Here is a 21,883-nt window from a genome sequence, read left to right as displayed (position 1 = left end):
GCGCACCAGTGGCCTGAAAGCATACATTGATAATTCAAAATTAATGTTACTCTAACATATTTTGGACAAATTAATGTACTTTCAAAGAAAGTAGGGACGAAATGACAATCTTCTATGGAAATAGGTTTTTCCTCAATGATGTCAGTTGTTTTTTTTTCTAATAACCAAAGGACAATGTAATGAATCCAACCAAGACTACAGCCTGAATATAGAGAATAGATAGTCTTTCTCATTACTTATTTTTCTTCTTTAAGAAAAAAGACTAGGTAGATAATTCTACAGAGTAATGAAACTACTCAGCCCAGAACTTCCAGCTATGCAGGACTTGGGGCAAAGTATCTTATACAAACTGTGGAATTCTAGATGCAAGAGCTGACTAAAGCCGAAGTCAAATGTCTCTTTTGTTCAGTCTGTTCTTTCTTTTCCTTTTCTTTTATTTTAGTTTTAAAAACTAACTTTATATTTTTACAGCCTCTTTTTTTTTTTGATAAATCTTTAAGAGATTTTATTCTCAGGCTGTGATGAGGTTGGGTAGGCACTGATACAGACTGCCAGAAACAGAGACATTGGGTGATTTGCCTAAGATAAACTTAGTGGATATCACTGAGGATGTAATCTAGATGTCCAGACTCTTAGTCCCTAAGAATGTATACCTTTATAGATATATGAACATATTTACAGAAAAAAAATGAAGCAATCTAAGAAAAACCTCAGGAATAAGGCACCCATCATAATCAATAGTGGTCTCAGATCTAAGAATATGAGCATTCAACAGATTCAGAAGAGGAAAGAATATTGATTTGTCTCCTATATTTGAACTAAATATGCTTTGATTTGAGTCAAAGTTAACATGAAAAATGAAAACCTGATAGTCAGTAACAAGGTATTTCTTATGTTACTTTAGACTCATAGTCAAGTCAAAGAGCTAAAGAATGGAAACTTTTGGAGCCTTGAAGCAAAGCTGAGAACTTCAAGGTCCTAGATAAAAAGATTATTTTTTAGATTTATGACAAAGACAAAATTAATACAGGACATGATATCCTCAAGGAATTATTCTCCTTCTATGGAAGCAGAAAACAGAAGATCATAGAGAGGGAGTATCTTTTCAGAAAAAGGCTGTTTAGATAGTAAACTGAAATTTTGATTTCAGATCATTGGCATTTATGGGGAAAAGATCGTGTTATCTTGAATCCTTTGGGTCTGGAGTAGACAAGACAAAGTTTGGGAAGGATAATGAAACACTAATGAAAGCCCCAAGAGAACAGAGAATATGATAAAACACCACTTCATTATAAAATGTAGCTAAAGGCTCAATTGAATAAACATCATGTTTTTGAAGGAATCAATGCTTAGGGTAAATCAAAACTTGGGAAAATGTGATACTATCAGAAAACAGTAAAATACAAAGGGGTGGGGAAAATAATAAAAAAAAATTTATGTGTATCTTGGACACATATGAGATACAATATCATTCAAACTGTCAGCATTATGCCTTCAAAAGATAATAAACATATGCTTATATTCTAAAGTGGTAGAGAATACTTAATAGAAGTAAAGATAGTAAGAAAAAACCATATACTGCTATTATCTATATGCTACAACGAAGCCAGATTTTAACAGACTAATTAGCCATTTCCACTTGTAATTTTTTCTTACTTTCTTGTCTTTTGATTTTAACCTTTTAGTTGTGAGCTGGGAGTAAAACAAGAAATAATTAATTCAGAATTAAAAAAGAAAAACTCATGAAATCAAAAGGAGGCAAGAGTTTGAAGAGTAGAGCTGGCCATTTATACCACCTGCTAATTATCTTTTACTTTTTTCCTTCCTTGCTTATGCCATGTATTAATTAGGTTAAACTGTTGTTCTGGACTTTTCTGTTGTTGGTTGTGACAAGAAAGTACCTTCTCTAGCTCTTTTTCTTTTCCTAAGGGAAGGTTGCTCCCACTCTAGTACCCCAACTAATCAAATAACTGATGTGGGCCAAAGAAACTGACATGGAGAAGGGAAAAAAGCAAAGATAAAATAGCATGAATAGAAAGTGGTAGTATATCATATGTTGGAGCAATAAGAATAAATAAATCTCCTAGAATGACACCAGTGAGGTTGCATCTATTTTGTAAGTCTGGTTCATGTACCTCAAAATTATTTTTGTCTAGCCAAAGAGTAGTATATCTAAAGGATGAAATATTTAAACCAGATTTTTCTTAGGCAAAAGCAAATTTGGTAGTCTGCCCATTTTAGAAAAAGCAGCAGGTTGGAAATAGCTTCCTTAACCATTTCACAATCTTTCTGAGCCTCCCAAAATTGGGAGAATGTATCCCAATATCATGTATCATGAACTACAGTCAATTCAAAGAAAATATTGCCTATTGACCTTAGCTCTCTTTAGTAAGCAATGAATATTCATGTTTAGGCATATCTGCTAATTCCAGATTCATCTGCTTTTTTTCTCTAGCATTCTCTAGCATTTGAACATAAACTTTTCCCTTCTTCCTCTTCTATGTAATTAGCATTTTGATCTGATATTTTTTCAACATATTATATTGAAAAGTCCAAGCAGATCAATTCTGTATAAATACAGCATGATACTATGACACTGGTATTGTCAAGAAACAATGAAAAATGAGAAGGTGAAACTATTTATTTGTGAGAGATGTTGTACAATGACAAAGACTTGTTTTCTATTTTTGGGTGTCTGAATAGCTTGGATGTGATGGATTGTTTCAGAGTTACTAAATCAAAAGGCGCTAACCCCCACTATCTAATCCAGCCTCTACTTTCAGTATCGTCTCTCTCATTACCCATAAAAATCATACAGCTCCACTAAGTGAGCTACTCATGAACTCAAACCCCTCCTTTTGGCCACGTGGCATTTGTTTATATGATCTTTTATGTCTTTAAGGGATGCCAAATTAAAGACTTTAAAGCAAATTACATGAGGATAGCTGAAGAAAGTGAGGATTTTTAATCTTAAGGAGAATGAAGGTGATGGTAAGTGGGATATAATAGTAGAACTTGAAGCAATGGGTAAAAAAAAAAAATCACAGAAAGATTATAATAATAATTGCAGAGAGAAACCTAAGCTTCATCTAAGGAAAAAATCCAATTAAAACTAGATAAAACTTAAATGGGCTCCTTCATGGATCTCCTCTCCCCTCTCCCCCACTAAAGGCCTTCAAGCAAAGACTAAATGATTATTTGTTGAGATACTGGAATTTGGCCATTGGTTGAACCACATGGACTGACCAGACGGCCAAGGGTTGAACTAAATTGATGTTCTTTGCAACTATGTATATGTATATGTGTAAGCATATCTACCCAGGTCTGCAGATGTGTGCAGGCCTGCTGACACATGAGTAGTGAGCTTGCACACACATATAGTCCAGACATACTACATGGCTGTTTTAAACTTTAACTTTTAAATAGAGTTCATAATCAAATCTGCAAGCTTGATTACAACTAGTGGAATTGTGTTATGTTTAAACTATACTTTGCTGCCCTATCCAGAACTTTATAGTGTCAGACACAGAAAAAAAAAAAGCTAAAGAGCCTTTATTCTAAAATCCTTCATTTTTAGATAAGAAAATCAAGGCCCAGAGAAAGGAAACAATTCACTCAAAATCATAAATATTTCTAGAGAAACAAGAAATTAGAAAAATTGGGAATAGGTGGATGGGGTCATATTAGAGGGGCAATTTTTCTATACCCTTGAACCACTGTCAATGTTATCTTTAGTATAATGAATTTGAGTTCTAAAGACAAACAGAAATGAGTTTGGATTATCACTCCACTCAGATTATTTTGAGATGATACTCAATAAAGCCCCAATCTCTAGATCCTATGATATGCTATTTGTCTACATGAGTTTAATTTCTTGGTGTGTGTTCAATACTCATATCATATTGTGACAACATACCATTCATATAATTCGTGACTATGGTAAAGAATTCAGGAACATATTAACATTGATCTTAAACCTCTATCCCATCCCACTATGTTCTCATATCTAAATAGACTTTTTTCTATCTTTCCCAAAAAATACTAGTTAGATTACTATTATAACTACATTGTAACTTTTTAAAGAAGAAGGAACATGCCATTCAGCTTTCTATTTCCTGTAATTTTGTATGCAGTAAGGACCAAATGAATTTTTGTGGAACTGAATTAAGTGAACCAGACTCCCAGTAATTTTCCACTAGAAACCATACTTCAAGTTCACTACTAATCCACTTACTAATAGTCTCAATATAGTTGTTCAACAAACTTTGAATCTATCCAGTTATATTAATATTCACCCCCCCCCTTTTTTAAAACTATTTCATCCATAAGGATCTTAGGATATATTTTGTCAAAAGTTTCAGAATTTACAACCTAAGAGTTGACCAGTCCTTTAGAGGCTACTGAATTCAACTCCAACCTGGAGAAAAATCTCTTCTATAGCATCCCCAACAAATGGTCATCTCATCTCTCTGTGAGAAAATATTCAATGAAGCAGAACTTGTTATCCTACACAGAAGCCCATTCTGCTTCTGGGCCACCAATTATTATGAACTTTTTCATTATGTCAATTCTAAATCTATGTCCTTGCAATGCTTCTCCATTACTTTTAATTCTCCTTTCTGTGGCTAAATTGAATAAATCTGACAAGATAAACATTTAAATAACTGAAAAGAGTTTTATCATGAGCTGCTTCTCTGTCCACTAACTCTGTTCTCCTTTCTGGGCTCCTACTTTGTTAACATGATCCTCATATAGAATGCTCTCTAGTTCTCTTATCCAGATGACTTATCACTGCATGTGCTTAAAACCTTTCTTTAAAAAAAAAAAATGACACTCCTATTTGATCTCAGGATCCAGATTGGCCTAAGCAGGGATTTTATATTGGAAGTACTATTTTTTTTTGTTCTGAACCTTATTCTTCTCTAAATCTAATCTCAACCATATTTACTTTTTGTTGGTACATACTGAGTTTGCAATCCACTTCATCCCACCTCCTATATCTTTTTCATAGGACTGTTTAGATATAGCTCTCTTATATACTTGAGAAATTGATTTTTGAACCCAATTGTAAAATGTACCTTTGTTTCCATTAAATTTCATTTTATTTGATTTAGCCAGTTGTTCTAGTGTGCCAAGATCTTTTTTGAATCCTATTATCTGATATGTTAGCTATTTCTGCTGGCTCCATGCAATCTACAAATGTGATAAACATGCTATCTATGGTTGCTACCAGGCTAAACTTTTGGCTTATTAAAATATTCAAACAGTATTTGTGACTCAAGTGTTCTCTCATCTTGCTATTACTAACTTTACCTATGATCACTTTCTCATCCAAATAAAAGCTAAGTAAGATAAAAACTAACCTCTGGATTTGGTCATTCAACAAGTTTCAAAAGTACCTAATAGTACCATCATTTATTCAACACTTCTTTATCTTGTCCACATATTTAACACGAGAAACTGTGTCAAATGCTCTCCTGAAATCAAGGAGCACTGTGTATACAGCTATTCCTGAGTAATGAGCCTTACAAGCATATTAAAAATTGAAATGAAACTAAGTTGGCATGATTTTTTTCTTAAAAGTGAATTCATGTTGATTCTTTCCTTTTCAAATGTCCATAAATGATTTGTCTATTTTAGAATTGTGCTAGGAATCAATATCAAATTTACCAATGTTCCCACAATCCATATATTTACTTGTTCCCCAAAATCCATATTTTCCTTCTTCAAAAAAGAAAACTGAGATGGCTCATCTCTAATCTTTTGTTACCTCTTATTTTTCTTGTGACTTTTAAAATATCACCACTATTGTCTCTGACATTTAGCATGTAATTCATACTAAAAGTTCACATGGAAATGTGAAGTAATTTAAAGTGGTTAGGTATTCACTAACTTCTTCACTTATCTTCAGCTACAAATGCTTCTTATTTATGTTATGCCCTTCCATTTGATGACTAACCTTCTTACTGAAGAAGTGAGAAGTCAACAGGAGTTTAGATTGTACGTCTGAAGAATCTGATTAAACTTTTATGAATCTATGTGCCTCAAGTGGTGACTGAACTACTGATCACATAGATCTTTTTTGTTTTCTAGTATTTTTAAAAAATAAACTTTGGCTCATTCTGGGTTTTGACTTTCCAGATCATTTTTAAGAGTTTGTACTATTTTGGGGGGGCTTTTATATCTGGTTTTTCAAAATCTCCTGGGAAGATGTGCTGCCTTCTATAACTGCCTCCCTCTTTGCTTTTTCATTGACATTGTTCATAATTATATAGCTAGAATTTCATATTTGAGAACTTCCATGCTTCATGATTTCCCATATTTTCCTTCAGAGATTCTGGTCATGAGATCATACTTTGAAATTGTTGACATCTAATTTATTAAAGTATGTGAACAACATATGTGACTCAGTATTCCCTAATACAAACTATACATACGATCACTTCAATTCAGTTCAAGAAACATATAGCAAATAATTATTGCATGTAAAGCATTGTGCTGGGCACTGGAAATACAAAAAACAAATGAAAATAGAATCTCTGTACTTAAGAAGCTTATATATTACTGAAAGTACAGCATATTAAATAAGATAAATTTAATTTAAGGAGAGTGAAAACATATTTCTAAATCACAATTAGTTATTTGCTGTTGGTCTAAATTCTAAAATGCTCTTTCTTTAGTAGTTCCCAAAATGTTTGAAGTTCCCCTGTCTCTATCTCTGTCTCTGTCAGTTTTATAGTCTCTATTAGGAATTAGTATTCCATCCTACTAGGAGATCTAGAGTACATTCTCAAAGTAGTCAAACTTAGTCTATCATGCTTCCATTCTCAGGTTCATGGGCTTCCATAAGATAAATATATCTTCTTCAAATATGGTGCCAATTCTCATCTTCCCCTAGCAAATGTTTCTTTTGAACAAAGAAATTCTTTAGTTGTCATGTTTCACTTATATCTTACAAAGGGTTAGTGTATACCTAAGAAATAAAATTTAATTTTTTGTATGCAAATGTTTAGTGTAAAACTGAAGTTAATTTTTATAGTACTTAATGAAATATATAGATTTAATATTCATGGGAAAATTACTAGGCAGAAATGAAAAGGCATTTGAATATAGCCCCTTGGTATATGTATAGTTTCTTAACTCACCCTAAATGTTGTAACTCAATAGAGAGGAGAAAAGGGTGGAGGAGTTGGAGGTGGAAGTAGGAGGATATGTGAAAAAGGAGGACCATAAGATGATCTATTGTGAAAGAAAGGCCGTCTCCTGAATGAAAGATTGTTTTCCTGTAGAACAACATGGATTCTGTATATGAATGAGGAATAGACAAGAAATGGAAGGTTCCAGAAGAAAAGATTATGTCAAGTGGGGATATGGATGTCCGAGGAAGTTATTTCTAAGGCTATAGCATGAACCAGATATAACTGGATATCTGCACTGTAGATAGGGAGTTAGTGACTGAATGTGTTCTTGGACATAGGAGAATAATGGAATAATTGGTAGGATAATAACTAGCTTTTCCTACATATTCTTTTTTTTCTAATGCTTTCTCCCACTTTTTATCATAATCCTAGATTATTTTTATAAACATATTAATACACTACCTTTGTAGGCTTAGTGCTTTGAGATTTCTATTACTCTTCCTTTTTATAAATACAAAATATATTTTATATAGAAAAGTAAAATATACCTGCTCTTTGACTTCTATATTATGCTCCCCTTCCAGAATAAGAGTGACAGCTTGCATAATTTGCTTTCCATGAGTACTCATTATCTTGTCTATGTGCTGCAAAATCAATTGGAAATGAACAATTAATCTCTCAGTAGCAGAGTAAGACAGAGAGAAACAACACAGAGATTTTCTGAAAATTAAAGAATAGAGAACAGAATTATTATATTCAGAAAATGGCAGAATTATTCCTAAAATTTTAAAACTTTCTTCCATTTGCCCTTTATTTATTTTTCCTTAATTACTTGAAGGAGGAAGACAAATATCGAAAGGACAGTATTTTGCAATGCATGGACATAGAAGTCCTTTGGTTAGATGTTAAAGTGGTAAGGAAGAAAAAAGGTGATGGGCAAAGAATGAAGATATAACAAAACTGGGTGTGGATAATGTAAATAGTGTTTTTGGAAAAAATATATTTAGAGAAATGTGAGAATGGTAGGGAAGTATCAATGAAGTGCCAAAAAGCCATTTCTGGAAGTGACATCATTGACATGGTTTGAAATACTAGCAAAGCCCATCCTATCTCATCTCTGAGAAGGGCCTGTCCACTCATCTTCCCAATTTCCACAAAAAGCAGCATACCTTCCAGTGGGGGGTCGGGTGGGCATATAAAGTGAGAGAGAATAAGAAATAGGAATCAGAAAGAATACTCAGGGACAAGAAGAAGCAGATCAGAAGACATCATTGGGGGAAGTGATAAAAATAGTCAGGCCTTGGAAACTAGATAGGGCAAAAGAATAAATGAAAACTAAAAGTGGAGCAACACTCGGACCTCAGGGTAGAGGGGGAGAGAATAATGATGGGAATGATAGAGAGGAGATATTGTGTTAAGAAATATACCAGAATAGATGTTAAGTACCTGTAGGTGGTTTACTCCTTTGTTGGGGGCAATATATAAGCACACAACTCAGCATATAGATTACTGTAAAGTATGGTAGACTGACTGATTCCTTTGTATTCCTGATACTACAGAAAATAACTATTTCATATGGTAAGATTCCTGGCAGCCTGGAAGATCTTACTTACTGGGCGAGTGGAAAGGAGATTTCTGAGAAGTCCCAAAGTCTTCATTAACACATTCAAGTCTGAATCTGACAACAACTGGAATAACTGCTCGGTACTTAAACTTCGTAAAATATCTGCTTTTATTTTTTGTTCTGCCTGAAATGCCATATTCTGAAAGATAAAAAAAAGTTATCGTCTTCACATCTGTAACTATCTTCTAATGTTAAATTTTCTTAGTTAAGTGGTGGTTTTTCTTTTTAAAGTTAGAGTAAGAGGAGGCTCTACAGCATCTTTCTCTAGTCATTTTATTATGATTCCTAATTGTAAAGTATTCAGTCTTTCTAAATGGAAATTTTGATTTTCAAACACTGAATATGGCTCCAAAGATCAGTTCTTTCCATGCTGCATGGCCATTTGTGTGTTTCAAAAATTTTTATTTATATATGCCATATTCAAAGTTAAAAATTATAAAAAGATCAAAGGATGACGGGTTCAGTTGGATCTTAATAGTATCCATATTGAAGGAAAAAATTAATTTTTAAATTTAATTAATTAAACATTTTAATTTTTAAAATAGTACTTAAAAATTTTATAGTATTTATCATCAGAAAGTTGGCTACCAGGTGATATGAATGAATCTACTTGGGAATGATAGGATTCTGATTCCAATGTACATCAGTGATGAAAGTAACTACATTACTGAAATAAAAGATTTAAAATACTGAACTACTAAACATTTATGTAGCAATTATGTGACGTTTAGGTAGTAACTTGATCTCAGTGTCTTGCTTTCTTCATTGTAAAGTAGAAATGGTAATATGTATAGATCATAGATTCAGAACTGAAAGGGTCCTTACAGGTCATCTAATCCAACACCTTCATTTTACAGCTCAGGAAACTGAGGCTTAGAAAGTAACTGACTTGTCCAAGCTAAAGACAGAATTTGAACTCAGATACTCTAACTTAAACTTTGCACTCTTTTCACTGGACCAAGTTTTGGATGTTGTTCTTGAGTAGCTGAAGCTTAAAAAATTCACCTGGTGGTCAAGCTTCTGGGTGGTGGGTTTCTCTGAATTTGACTAGGCTCATCCTTTAAAAAAGAGTCCATTAATTAACAGCTACCTATGTCCCTCAGCGGGATATAACCTGCTAATCTATTTTCTGCTTGCATAGGCTTTGAGAATCCAAGGTTACCTCCATATTATAATGAGGAAAAAGTATAGGGCATAAGTGGAGTTGTGCATATATTGTATTTATTTCCAACCTTAAAGGGTTGTTGTACAAATGTGATAAAGGGCTTTGAACAATATGAAACCTTATTCAAATATATATATAAAATTTGTAAAATAAGTGCCTTGAAATAGCCTTATAAAAAGTCAGTTTCATTTCTGAATTGAGGAACAAAAAGAATATATAACTTATTTGAGGAACAAATTAAAAAGAAATTTTGGAATGCATTCTTTAAGGAATGGTTAGTAAACAACTAAAAAAAGAACATAGTGATTTTGATCATGCCAAACTTAACCTTATATCTTACAATGATTTATTAGGTTACTAAACTGATAGATGAGTGGAATACTGTGGATATCATTTAACTGATTTTGGCAAAGCATTTGATAGTCTCTTGTGCCATTCTTGTGAAAAAGATGAAGAGATATTGCTTAGATGATAGTATAATTTTATGGCTTTGGGACTTGATGAATGGCTGAAAACAGAGTAGTCATTAATGGGTCAATGTCAATTTAGAAGGAGGTTTCCAGTGAAGTGACCCAAGGATCTCTGCTTGTTCCCATGCTGTTTAACATTTTAAAAGGCAGAGATAAAATGCTCAGCAAATCTGTATATTCCGCAAAGCAAAGAGAGATAGCTAAAACACTGGATGAGAGAATTGGGATTCAAAAATATTTGACAAGTTAGAACATTAGATCAAATCTAATAAGAAGAAATTTAAAAGGAACAAATATAACATCTCACATGGGCTAAAAATCTATTTCACAGGAAAGAGGTAAGAAAATATGAAGTGAGAACAGTTTGAAAGCTCTAGGGTTTTAGTGGATTTCAAGGACAATGTAATGATATGAAAGCCAAGAATGCTAGCTTGATTTTAAGTTACATTAAGAGATTACTGGTTTTTAGGAATAAGGAGTTGATAAGCATGCTGTAATGGCCTCATCAGACTACATCTAGAATGTTATGCTGAGTTATGGACACAATATTTAGAAAAGACAGGGAGTGTCCAGAGAAAAGCAACAAGAATGATGAAAGGCCTTGAGATCATGCTATGTGAGGACTGGTAAGAAATTGAAGAAAGGAAAACTTAGGAGGGAAGATAGCTGTTTTCAAGGACTTAAACGACTGTCATGGTGGCAGAGTGGTTAGAATGTTCCACTTGGCCCCAGAAAGCAGAAATATAAAACAATGGATAGAAAGCTCACAGTGGAAATTCAGGCTTAAAATAAAGAGAAAAAACATTCCTAAAAATTGGACTTATCTAATTGTCAGGTAACAATTAGATATGGAATGGGCTTCTTTGTAAGGAAGAATTTTGCCTTTCGCTAAAAGTCTTTAAGAAAGAGTGAATATGTTGCAGGCATGGATTGAAATAGATGCCACTGAATTCCCTTTCAACTCTGAAATTCTGTGAGCCTATAAATGGTAGAGTTAGAAGACTAAATCTCTGGGGTCTGCTTGGTTCCAATTCATCACTTGGGCCAATGAACCAAACTATCACCCAATATTCTTCATAAGCAAAATTTTGAACTCTTATACAATATATATTTTACTTCTATTTTTCATCCCCTAAAGATTATAATAAAGAAACATACCATTAAAGCCCAAATCCCATTCACTCGTAAAGCAGGATTTTCACTTTGGGTTAAACCACAAAGTAATTCTATGGCTCCTGATTCTAAAATAGGCTGCAATTAGAAAAGAAAAGAAAAAAGAAATTTAAGATTATGCTTGTCAACTAAGTGAATGTGCACAAATGATAAGTTACTTCCCATAAGTTTTTCCTGTGTCCTTCTTATTGAAATTAATATTTTCTTCCACTAAGAATTAGAAAGTTTTCAAAAAAAGTGATCACACACAAATATTGTAAATATTTATCATTCTCTCATCAGAAAAAATTTCCTAAATTAAATCTTCCTAAATGTCACCCTTTCAGTTCACAAATTTTTCTGATAACCTCTGATATATGCTCTTATATTTTAGGCAACACGGTGACAAGTGGCATTATTATAGACTATTACAGAGAGTTGCTCTCACTCTGGGTTCTCATGTTACCATTTACTATCTATCATGCTCACTACTCTTAGAAACATGTATGCACAGTAATATACATTTGTGTCTTCTGCACCAACTGTAAGTCACTATAAAAATATTTAAAAAAAAATGAGTAGAAATGACATATTCAGATGGGTAATCTTACCCCTAAGAAAAATCTCTTCATAATATGTATTAAGTTAAGTACCTTATTTTGACAATAAAGAGCTATTGCAATTCAGTTTTAGTCTATTGTTTCAGACTTCTCTCATATCACTTTCCCTTCATATGATCTACATTGCAGCTAAATAGACTGCTCTCTGTGCCTCATTCTTAAATGAGATAGTATTTCTAAAGTCCTTAGTAGAGTGCCTGGCATGAGGAATATACTTAATAAAAGCCTGTTTCTTGCCAAATTTAGTCCAACTGTCTTCTTCAAATAAGAGCACTGGCTCAATACCTTCTTTCTTTCAAGTCCCAACTCACATGCTACCTCTTAGCTGAGCTCCTCTCCCTCAGCTGAAAGTAATTTCTCTCTCTACAAATTTTTCATAGCACTTTGTACCCTTCTTTTCATATTTAATTTTGTTTGGTAGTCATTTATAACCATGTCTTATCTGTCCTATTGTCTTCATTTAGACTGTAAATGTATGGCAGCAGGAATTTTAGTCATGTCATCTTTAAATCCACAATGTCTTATACAAGGTAGCTAGATGCTTAAAGATTTGTTGAATTGAAACACTGGAAAGTGTTGTTAATGAATGGTTTTGATTTCCCTACAAGATGAGAGAGAGAGAGAGACTTAAGTTAAACATTTCTGAGATTTCTTCCAACTTTGTGATTCTATTTAATGGAACCATCATAAGGGCCCAGGGAAATAGCTCTTAAAGTACACCCTCTATCTTCCTTCACTTTGAATGAAGCACTTTTCTCATCTTACTTTGTTTCCATGTGTGTCTTTGGAAAATGTCTCTTTGAACTTAGTTCAGTTATCAAATCAATAATACCTTCCCAAGTACCAGGCAAATGATTGCTTAACAAATCATGAATTCAAGGCATTTTTAAATCACTAATAACAGAGAACTCCTGGGTTCATGAGGACAGGAGAATCCGAATCCATGCCTCAAAACCCTGCCCCATGAAACATGTCATTGTTACTACCATAGGGTAAAACTCCAGAGAACTACATTTTTATTGTTTTTTTGAATGAGTTCATGTTATTTAATTATTTGGTGAATCAATCAGAAATATGGATGGTTTTATTTCATTTCTGAACATACAGTTTTGGAAATTAGAAGGTTAACATAAGTACAATTAAAATATATTTTTGTAGTACTTCACAGATGAGCATAACTATAAATTATAATAGTTTAAATGGAAAAAGACAAATAATACCCTTATTTAAAATACAATTCTGTATGATTTTTATTCAAAGAAATCTAATATTTAGAAGTTGATTCTTTAAATAAAGCAATGAATAATTTCAAATATGATGAAAATACATTATAAATCAATAATAACCACAACACAACTAAGTTATTTCGAAATTGAGAAAAAATATATATACCAACCTCTTTACTTGGAGAGAATTCAAGCAATAGATTACACAGCATGGAAGATGCTACCACTAAAATTTCATCTGGTGCATTTTGTAAAACCTAAGAGAATTATAAGGAGAGACAAAAGCTCTATTAACTTTAGAACAAAGGAAGTAACAAAATGAACAAGTGAAATAAAAGCAATTTATTTCTTCATCTGATTCCAAATATGTAAAATACAGTTAATAAAGATCTACATAAAACTGTAACTGATTACATATTAGTTCTTCATAGCATCAACTTTAAGTCTGTAGGCATGTAAAATGTAATATATCTAAAACAGAATTCATTATTTTTTCTGAAAAAAATCCTCTCTTCTAAGTTCCCTATTTCTGTTGGAAACATCACTGTCCTTCCAGTCCCCCAAATTCCCAACCTTGGAGTCATTCACAAATCTTCTCTCTCACTAGTCCTTCACACTCAGTCACCAATTCTTGCCCATTCTGTCCAAAATATCTATTGCATTTGTCCTCCTTTCTCCATGTACAGTCATCATTCTATTTTAGACCCTCATTTCCCTCATCTGTTACCTGAATTATTACAAGAGACTCTAACTTGGTCTTCCAGGTGCTAGTTTTTTCTCTATCCAATCCATCTTCCAAAATGACATCCCTAAAATAAGTCTGACTCTGTCACTCAAGAAGCTTCAGTGTTCCCTCTTGCCTCTGGGACAAAATACAAACTCTTCTGTTTGTTTTTTTCAAGTCATTTGTGGTCTGGTTTTCCAGGCATACTGTATATTACTTTGTCTCATCCACTCTTTCTTTCAGCAAAACTGGTCTGCTTGTTGTTCCATTTCCCATCTCCATGCCCGAAAGGTATTCTCACCTGCTACTGAACTCTGTCTCATGGACCTCTGAGGTTGCTTTAAAATTCAGCTTAAATGCTGACAGCCTATTCTGAACCCCTAGGTGGTGCTCTTTTCTTGGAAATCATTTTATATGTATTTTGTAATTAAATTTTCTTTAAAATATTATTTTCTATGAAGTCCTAAAGGAAAGAGACATGTTTTTTGTCACTTTTTAAAAAGGGACTATCAAAGTACTTATGTTTTTGTCACTATTTAGGGACTATCAAAGTACCTAGCACATAGCAAGAGCTTATAAATTCTGGTTGAATGAATGAAAGCAATCTTGACCTCTTTGTATATAGAAATGCAGACCCTTTAAAGAAAGTCTTTAAGAAACCATAGTAGCCATTGTAGCATGGCTATACTCTGTATTCATTGAACAACCTGGAAGGGACCTTGGGAATTCCTGGCCTGACCCTCTGATTTTATGGAGGGACAAAGAGGGCAAGTAATTTTCTTCATGCTACACAGGTAATAAATAGTAGAGTTACAGCATGAACCCAATCTTTTGCTTTCAAATTCAGTACATTTCCCATTATACAACACTAATCACTGATGGATTACTAGAGAAAATTAACTGAAATAATAAGACTAAGCCTTGGTAGCAACTGTGACTTTCTGTTCTGTCTCCTGGAGGGACTTATTAACATGTTAGCATTGTTAGCATGTAATGCTGCTCTAACAGATTATCACAAATTAGGATTCTTCTCTTATGGGTCCCAAGATGGTCTTCAATGCTTTGATAAAAATCAGCATTTGCAACCAATGACTACTTATCTAAGTAATCTATACTTATAACTCACAAGGATCAGCGTACTAGGATGATTAATCTAGAAGATATTATAATTGCAGGAAGTAACAGAAAGTTAAACACTTTACCCACTTCAGCTAAACAATGAGGTTATTTTGCAATTTGGAAGTTCAAAATTACAGGATGTGAGGCAAATGACAGAAGATGGTTTTCATATGAATCTTTGCAAATATTAGGAATTCCACAAAAAGTCTGTTGAATGAGCAAATGGTCTTCCCTTTTGACAGAACATGTTACTTAACAAAGTTAAATCAACAAACCAACCAAGCCAAAATTATTTCGGTGAGCATAATTATTAAATTGATTCTTGAATGAGAATGTAAACACCTTTCATTATGAAGTGTATTCAGTTGTGGTTTAAAAAAATACTTTGCTTTAATAGGATTCACTCTGCAGTTATTGCCTTTTTAAAAATTTTCTTATTGTTCATGATATTTAAATTAATTTTAAGTTAATCAATTTTTGTATGCAAATTAGACCAAACACTAGGTATTCTGAGTACCTCCAGACTTCAGGACAGCATAATAGTCAAACTATCAAAAGCAATGAACTAATACTTAAGGAAGTTTATTTTCATCAAAATGATAAACAGAGCAAAAGTTTTGAAAATTAACTTTGTATTAAAAAAAAAATACCCAAACTTTAAAGAATCATAGGACACTTGGTTTAAAAAAAAAAAAAAAAAGATCCCACATTCTCTTCCCTTATTTTCTGTAAATACTAATGAAAACAAGAACAGTGTATGTTTACTCCACAAACAAGATGAAAGGGTATAAAAGGAACAAAAAAAAGTATGAAAATCAACCCTTAAATAATTAAGAAAAAAAGTGAACCATAAGTAACAAATATTTTATTGAATAATCTTTCCTTTAAATATGTGATCCTTTAATTTGTGACAAAGCAAAATGCTATTATGAAAGTGATCAAGAATTATTTTCCTATATAATTATTTTTTCTCCAATTATACTGTCAAACAGATTAATTTTTATAAAGCTTTGCTGGGCACTATAAATCTTAAAAATCTTGCTTCTAGGCAGTTCAAGAAAATAGTCATTTTAACAAAACAGACTAGGTAGGTTGATCCAGAACTGGTGAATGTCTTGGTTCTTCAGTGTCAACTTGAAAAATCTTTTAAAAGTACAATGACCAAGGGATCTGTTCTTGGACCTGTTTTTTTTTTTAAACATTTTTGTCAGTGACTTGCATAAAGGCATATAGATGGCATACTTATTTAGTTTGTATATGACACAAAACTAAGAGGAAAGTTTACAGCTAGGTTAGACTAAACAACAGTGGAGATTACTTTTAACTGAAATTTCTGTGAAATTTCATTCTATCATTATGCCAATTTTAGAAAAATTCCTCCTTATTCTCATCTTTTCCCACAAAAGCTTCTCTAAATATTTTCTTTTCTTAAGTCTCTAATACTATCTTTCAACTTTATAAGAAAACTGAAGTAAAGCAACAGGAACTTACTGTGCTGTGCTGTTCCTCTCCTGTCCTTTCCGTCTTTCTTTTAAATCTGATTTTTCTCTTTTTGGGAGGGTATGAAAGACAATTGGGGGTCAGTGACTTGCCCAAAGTCACAAAGCTAGTAAGTGTTAAGTGCATGAGGCTGGATTTGAACTCTTGTACTTTTGACTTCAGGGCCAGTGCTCTATCCACTGTACTACCTAACTGCCCCTCCTCTCCTTTCAATATCCTCACTTCCTTTTCCACTTGCTATCCTTGATCCTACTACATTCCATATTCTCTTGAACTTTGGTCCATTAAATTTTTTCCCATCTCACATTTTCCTGCTCAAATCTAAATCTACTGAATCTACTTTTATTATTCTTTTCTTTTTTGTACTTCTCCCCCCTCCTTGTCCCACCCTCTCTATCCAATTTGATTTGAATAACATGCAGTTATGATGTGTCTTTCAAAGCAATATTACATCAATCCCCTTGTTTACTCTTTTCCCTTTCTAGGATTCACTAGGAGCTATTCACCAATATAAGGACTTGTTCTTTAACACTGAAACAAATGTGCCACAGGAAATTGGAAAGTGTTATTTACAAATTCAATCTGATCAACAAGTCACATTATAGAAACATAGAATCTCAGAATTTTATGAAACTTTAAAGCCTAATGTATACATAAACAAGAATTCACTCAATGACATACTCCAACAAGTGGTCATTCAGTCTTGACTTAAAAACTTCTGGTGCAAGGAATGCCACTATTTTTTTAAGGAAATCTGTTCCCCTTTGAGATAGCTCTAATTATTTGAAGCTTTTCTTTACATGAAGCCATAACTCAACCTCTAGAATACTACACAGGGATCTTAGTTTTGCTTTCTCCAGGCAAGTAGATGTCTAATCCCTAGTCTATTCAATAGTCCTTCAAATACTTGGGGAGTTTCCATGAATGTCCTTCTTTAATGTGCTCTTCTCAAGATTACATATTAATTCTTTCATATTCATATGACATGACCTTGAACACTATTCAGATCTAGAATGCTTCTCGAGGGCATCTCACTTATTAATGCTTGAAAAAATGATACCTGGACCTAAACAAAATATTCTAGGTATGGTCTAAAAGAGGCAACAGTACAATAGGGCAATCATTTAATCTAGTGCAAGATACTCTGGCCTTTCTTATGTTAATTTCTTTTTTCTTTTCTGAGTGGATGAGGAGCGGGGTCAGGCAGGGGAGCTGCTGTAGCATCCTATTGAGTGATTTTTCAGACAAACTATTGTCTGGCCAGTAGCCAATATCTCACTTTTGTGAAATTTTGAACCCCAATTTATGACTTTACATTTATTCTTATTAAATTTTCATCTTATTTCAGTTGAACTGGTCTTCTGGCCTGGTGAGATCTTTTTTGGATCTTGGTTCTATCATCCATTGTATTGTTCTCTTTTCTACCTTTGAATCTTTTGCAAATTTGATGTGCATTTCAACTATGTCTTTATCCAAATCACTGGGAAGAAAAAAATAACATCAAAAAGCATGAACATAATAAGCACAAATGTCTTAGGTAAGACCTCTTTATAGAGTCCCTGCCAGCTTGACATTAAACTATTAATGTCAATGAAGACATTTGGAACTAGGCATTCAACCATTTCTGAATCTACCTAACTAACATGGTCTGGCTGACATTTCTGTCTTGTTTCTAAGAATAGCCATGTCCTTGTTTAATTACTAAATTGCTAAAATCTTGGTAACTATCTTCAACTTATGTCAAATAAGAACATATATAAAATACTTGCAAACATTAAAAGGCTTTAAAAAAGGATAGCTATTTCATTTAAAAAGGAAATGAAATTAGTCTAGAAGCCTACCTATACCACTTTGGGTTCATTATCTCTTTTTCTAGGCATTTACTAATTAGTGATTTTTCTAGGGGTTTGGTGGACTTGACCAAAATAGTTATTTGTCTTAGTATTTAAGGACAAAGTCCCTTGTATGGGAGATTAGCTTGGACAATACCCCAAAAAGGAAATGGAGTTAGGGAACCAATAAATTAAATGAACATTTCTTGGAAGGAGGTACCTTTGATGTTAACATGTTAGGATTCTTACCAGGTGCTAAGTAAGTGGAATTGAGGAGACAGTGATTAAATCTAGTTTAGCACTGATTTAATCCTACAACATATAATGGTTTCCTAGTGATATAATGATTGGTATATACTCAGTGTACAGCATATAAGCAAGAAGCTCTCAGAGCCAGGAAGGAGAAGCCCACTAGAAGCTCTTGAAAGTTCAGCCAGGATTCAGTTGAGGAGATTCACAAGCCAGAGAAGGCAGCTTAAGCTCTCAGAATCAAGACTACAGAAGGCCTCTTAAAAAAACTAGCCGATCCCCAAGTGAAGGAGATAAGACTTTGAAGGAGATAATAGAGGATTTGGACTTTAATACTTGGCTTTATTTGGGGTCATTACTGAACTGAAATGAAGGCTGCTCCCAGAAGCCTGCCAAGAAACCTGCTCCCAGGGAACATTACATTTTAGAGGAGAATATCACATTTTGGCCTCCGAACATGGGAGATGTCTTGATCCTGATTTCAGTGGAAAAGTCTCTGATCCTGATTTCAGTGGAAAAGTCTCCTCGACCAAATTAGGGTGAGTACAATAAGGAAACTTTGTTAAAGAGCTAAAATAGTATAGATGTTTAGAAAACAGCCTTCTTTTCCTCTTCAAGGAAAATGTGTAGAGAGCATTGTCAGACTTATGAAAAGCCAAGATTTAATTATAATTTGGGAGCAGATCACTGAACTTTTAGAAACTATACAGTGCATATCTCCTTGGTTCTCTATGGAAAAAGAATTGGATCTAGAGGAATGGAAATTAGTAGCAGAACAACTATGTCAATTCATCAATTACGATGAAAATGGACCTGACTCAATTTCCAAAGACACACTTAATACATATAACTTAATACAACTGGCTTTAGGAAATTATATAAGTTATAAAATAAGGAAAATGTGAAAAGAGAAAAATGCTTTCATGGACAATTCTTTTAACAGGCCACTTCTTCACAGTTATACAAATGACTGGAATACACACACACACACACACACACACACACACACACACACACCCTACGTTTATTGCTTGATTAAAAACAAAGGATTTGACAAAGCAAAATATCATCTTTTAAAGAGTATCCTTTAATAGGGTGTCTGTTACACATGTGTTAAAGATGTCTAAGATTCTTTGACAGGGGAGACTGGTGAGATGACTTGGTTCAATGGTGACAGATGACATGATCAAACAGGAGTGATGGGTGGTAACTCTAGAGTCAGAAGTCATAGAATCACAGATCTAGTGCTAGAGGGCACTTCAGAGATCACAGCACTCTCATTTTACTGATAAGAAAACTGGGCAAGTCATTTGACCCCTCTAGGTTGCAATGTCATTCACTCATTTTTCAATTATATCTGACTATTCATGATCCCATTTGGGGTTTTCTTGGCCATTTCCTTCCCGAGATCATTTTATAGATGTTAAGTTAAATGACTTGACAGGATCACACAGCTAGTAAGTATCTCAGGCTGGAACTGAACTCAGGTCTTTTTGATCCAAGCCTGGTACTTTAAACACTGTGCCACCATTGTGCCCAATATTCCATAATTACTAACATTTTGGAGAAGGTACTCTAAGCTGGAACCCTTAAATCAGAGGTCCTCAAACTTTTTAAGTAGGGGGCCAGTTCACTGTCCGAGACTGTTGGAGGGCCGGACTATAGTAAAAACAAAAACTTTGTTTTGTGGGCCTTTAAATAAAGAAACTTCATAGCCCTGGGTGAAGGGGATAATCGTCCTCAGTTGCTGCATCTGGCCTGCAGGGTGTAGTTTGAAGACCCCTGCCCTAAATCCAGAATTCCAATGCTAGCTGACAGTAGATACTATTTTCTAACAAGATTCTAGGTTTCCTGAGGGCAGGAATCATGTCTTCTCTTGTATCACTTATATACCTGGTACAATACAGAATATTCTTAAGCACTCAGCATAAACTTGCAGGCTAATTATATTTTTGGCTAGATGGTGTACTGGATATACAATGCTGGACTTAAAGCCAGGAAGACCTGAGTTTGATCCTGCTTCAGACATTAACTGGCTGAATGACTTTAAGCAAGCCACTTATTCTAACACTGTTACCTGAACTGTAAAATAACAATAATGACAGTCTTCTTTGCATGGTTTGCATTTGAAGGATCAAATGAGATAATATCTGTAAAGTGCTCTGCAAGCCTTTAATGTTACCTACAGTCATTATTACCAAGCTGAACAACATGATCTTTGAAGAATTAGTCATATTAAAGAGCAATGGAAAACGTGTAGTGGTTGTAAAAAGGCTGTATTTCACAATAATAACTAACATGCAAGCAGTAGTATAAAAAAATACCGAAGAGAAAAAAGGCTGGTTGTATAGTAAGAGAGAGAAATAATAAATCATGACCAGAATCTTATACTGTCATCTACAAAATATTAAAAGACCAAAAGGAAAGAAGGTCTTGGATAAGAATTGCATGGAATCAGAAAGTATTGTAGTCTGTGATCTTAGGCAATTATGTGGCTCAGTAGATAGAGTATTAAGCCAGGAATCAAGAAGACCTTGATTTGAAGTTCAAATCTGTCCTCAGACACTTAATAACTATGGGACACTGGACAAATCACTTAACCTTTGCTTGTGTCAGTTTCCTCAACTGTAAAATGGGGATATTAATAGTACCTACCTGGTAGGGTTATTGTGAGTATCAACTAAGTTAATAAATGTAAAGTGTTTAGCACAGTGCCAGTACATAGTAAGTACTCTATAAATGTTAGTTATCACATTGGTGGTAGGAGTGACCAAAAAAATGGGATCATGGAGTTATCAAAGTCATGATATTCTGAGTAAGACATGGTGACAAAAGTGATATATGTAACTATAGAAATTCCTCATCAAAATAAATTAAGGTTTTCAGAATGTTCTATAGTTGATAAAAGACTAAGAAGAAAAGATCTAGATTACTCATGCACAAACTACAAACAAATTTCCTTTTTAACTCATAAAAAATAAGATAAACATTAGCTAATTATAAGTATGCTATATAAGTTCAAATGGATAATTAAAACTTTAAAGGGCAAAGAAGGACAAAGTA

The 21,883-nt window shown here is 33.6% G+C and overlaps 1 protein-coding gene across 3 annotated transcripts in view; it reads right to left on the bottom strand.

The window, feature by feature from the left end:
• The window catches only part of ARMC8 (armadillo repeat containing 8), a 114,571-nt gene that overhangs the window by 6,602 nt on the left and 86,086 nt on the right, over positions 1-21,883 (bottom strand). For 2 of the 3 annotated variants that reach the window (XM_051985610.1, XM_051985611.1), the window contains 4 exons: positions 13,567-13,653; positions 11,557-11,649; positions 8,753-8,902; positions 7,688-7,783 (listed from right to left, as the gene is read on the bottom strand). In XM_051985610.1, coding sequence (XP_051841570.1) covers positions 7,688-7,783; positions 8,753-8,902; positions 11,557-11,649; positions 13,567-13,653 — 426 coding nt within the window. The remainder of the gene's footprint in view (positions 1-7,687; positions 7,784-8,752; positions 8,903-11,556; positions 11,650-13,566; positions 13,654-21,883) is intronic. The other variant, XM_051985612.1, reaches the window with a different exon arrangement.

Source organism: Antechinus flavipes, chromosome 3 (genome assembly GCF_016432865.1).
Source record: "Antechinus flavipes isolate AdamAnt ecotype Samford, QLD, Australia chromosome 3, AdamAnt_v2, whole genome shotgun sequence".
NCBI classification, from domain to species: Eukaryota; Metazoa; Chordata; class Mammalia; order Dasyuromorphia; family Dasyuridae; genus Antechinus; species Antechinus flavipes.
This window is presented reverse-complemented; position numbering and strand designations above follow the sequence as displayed.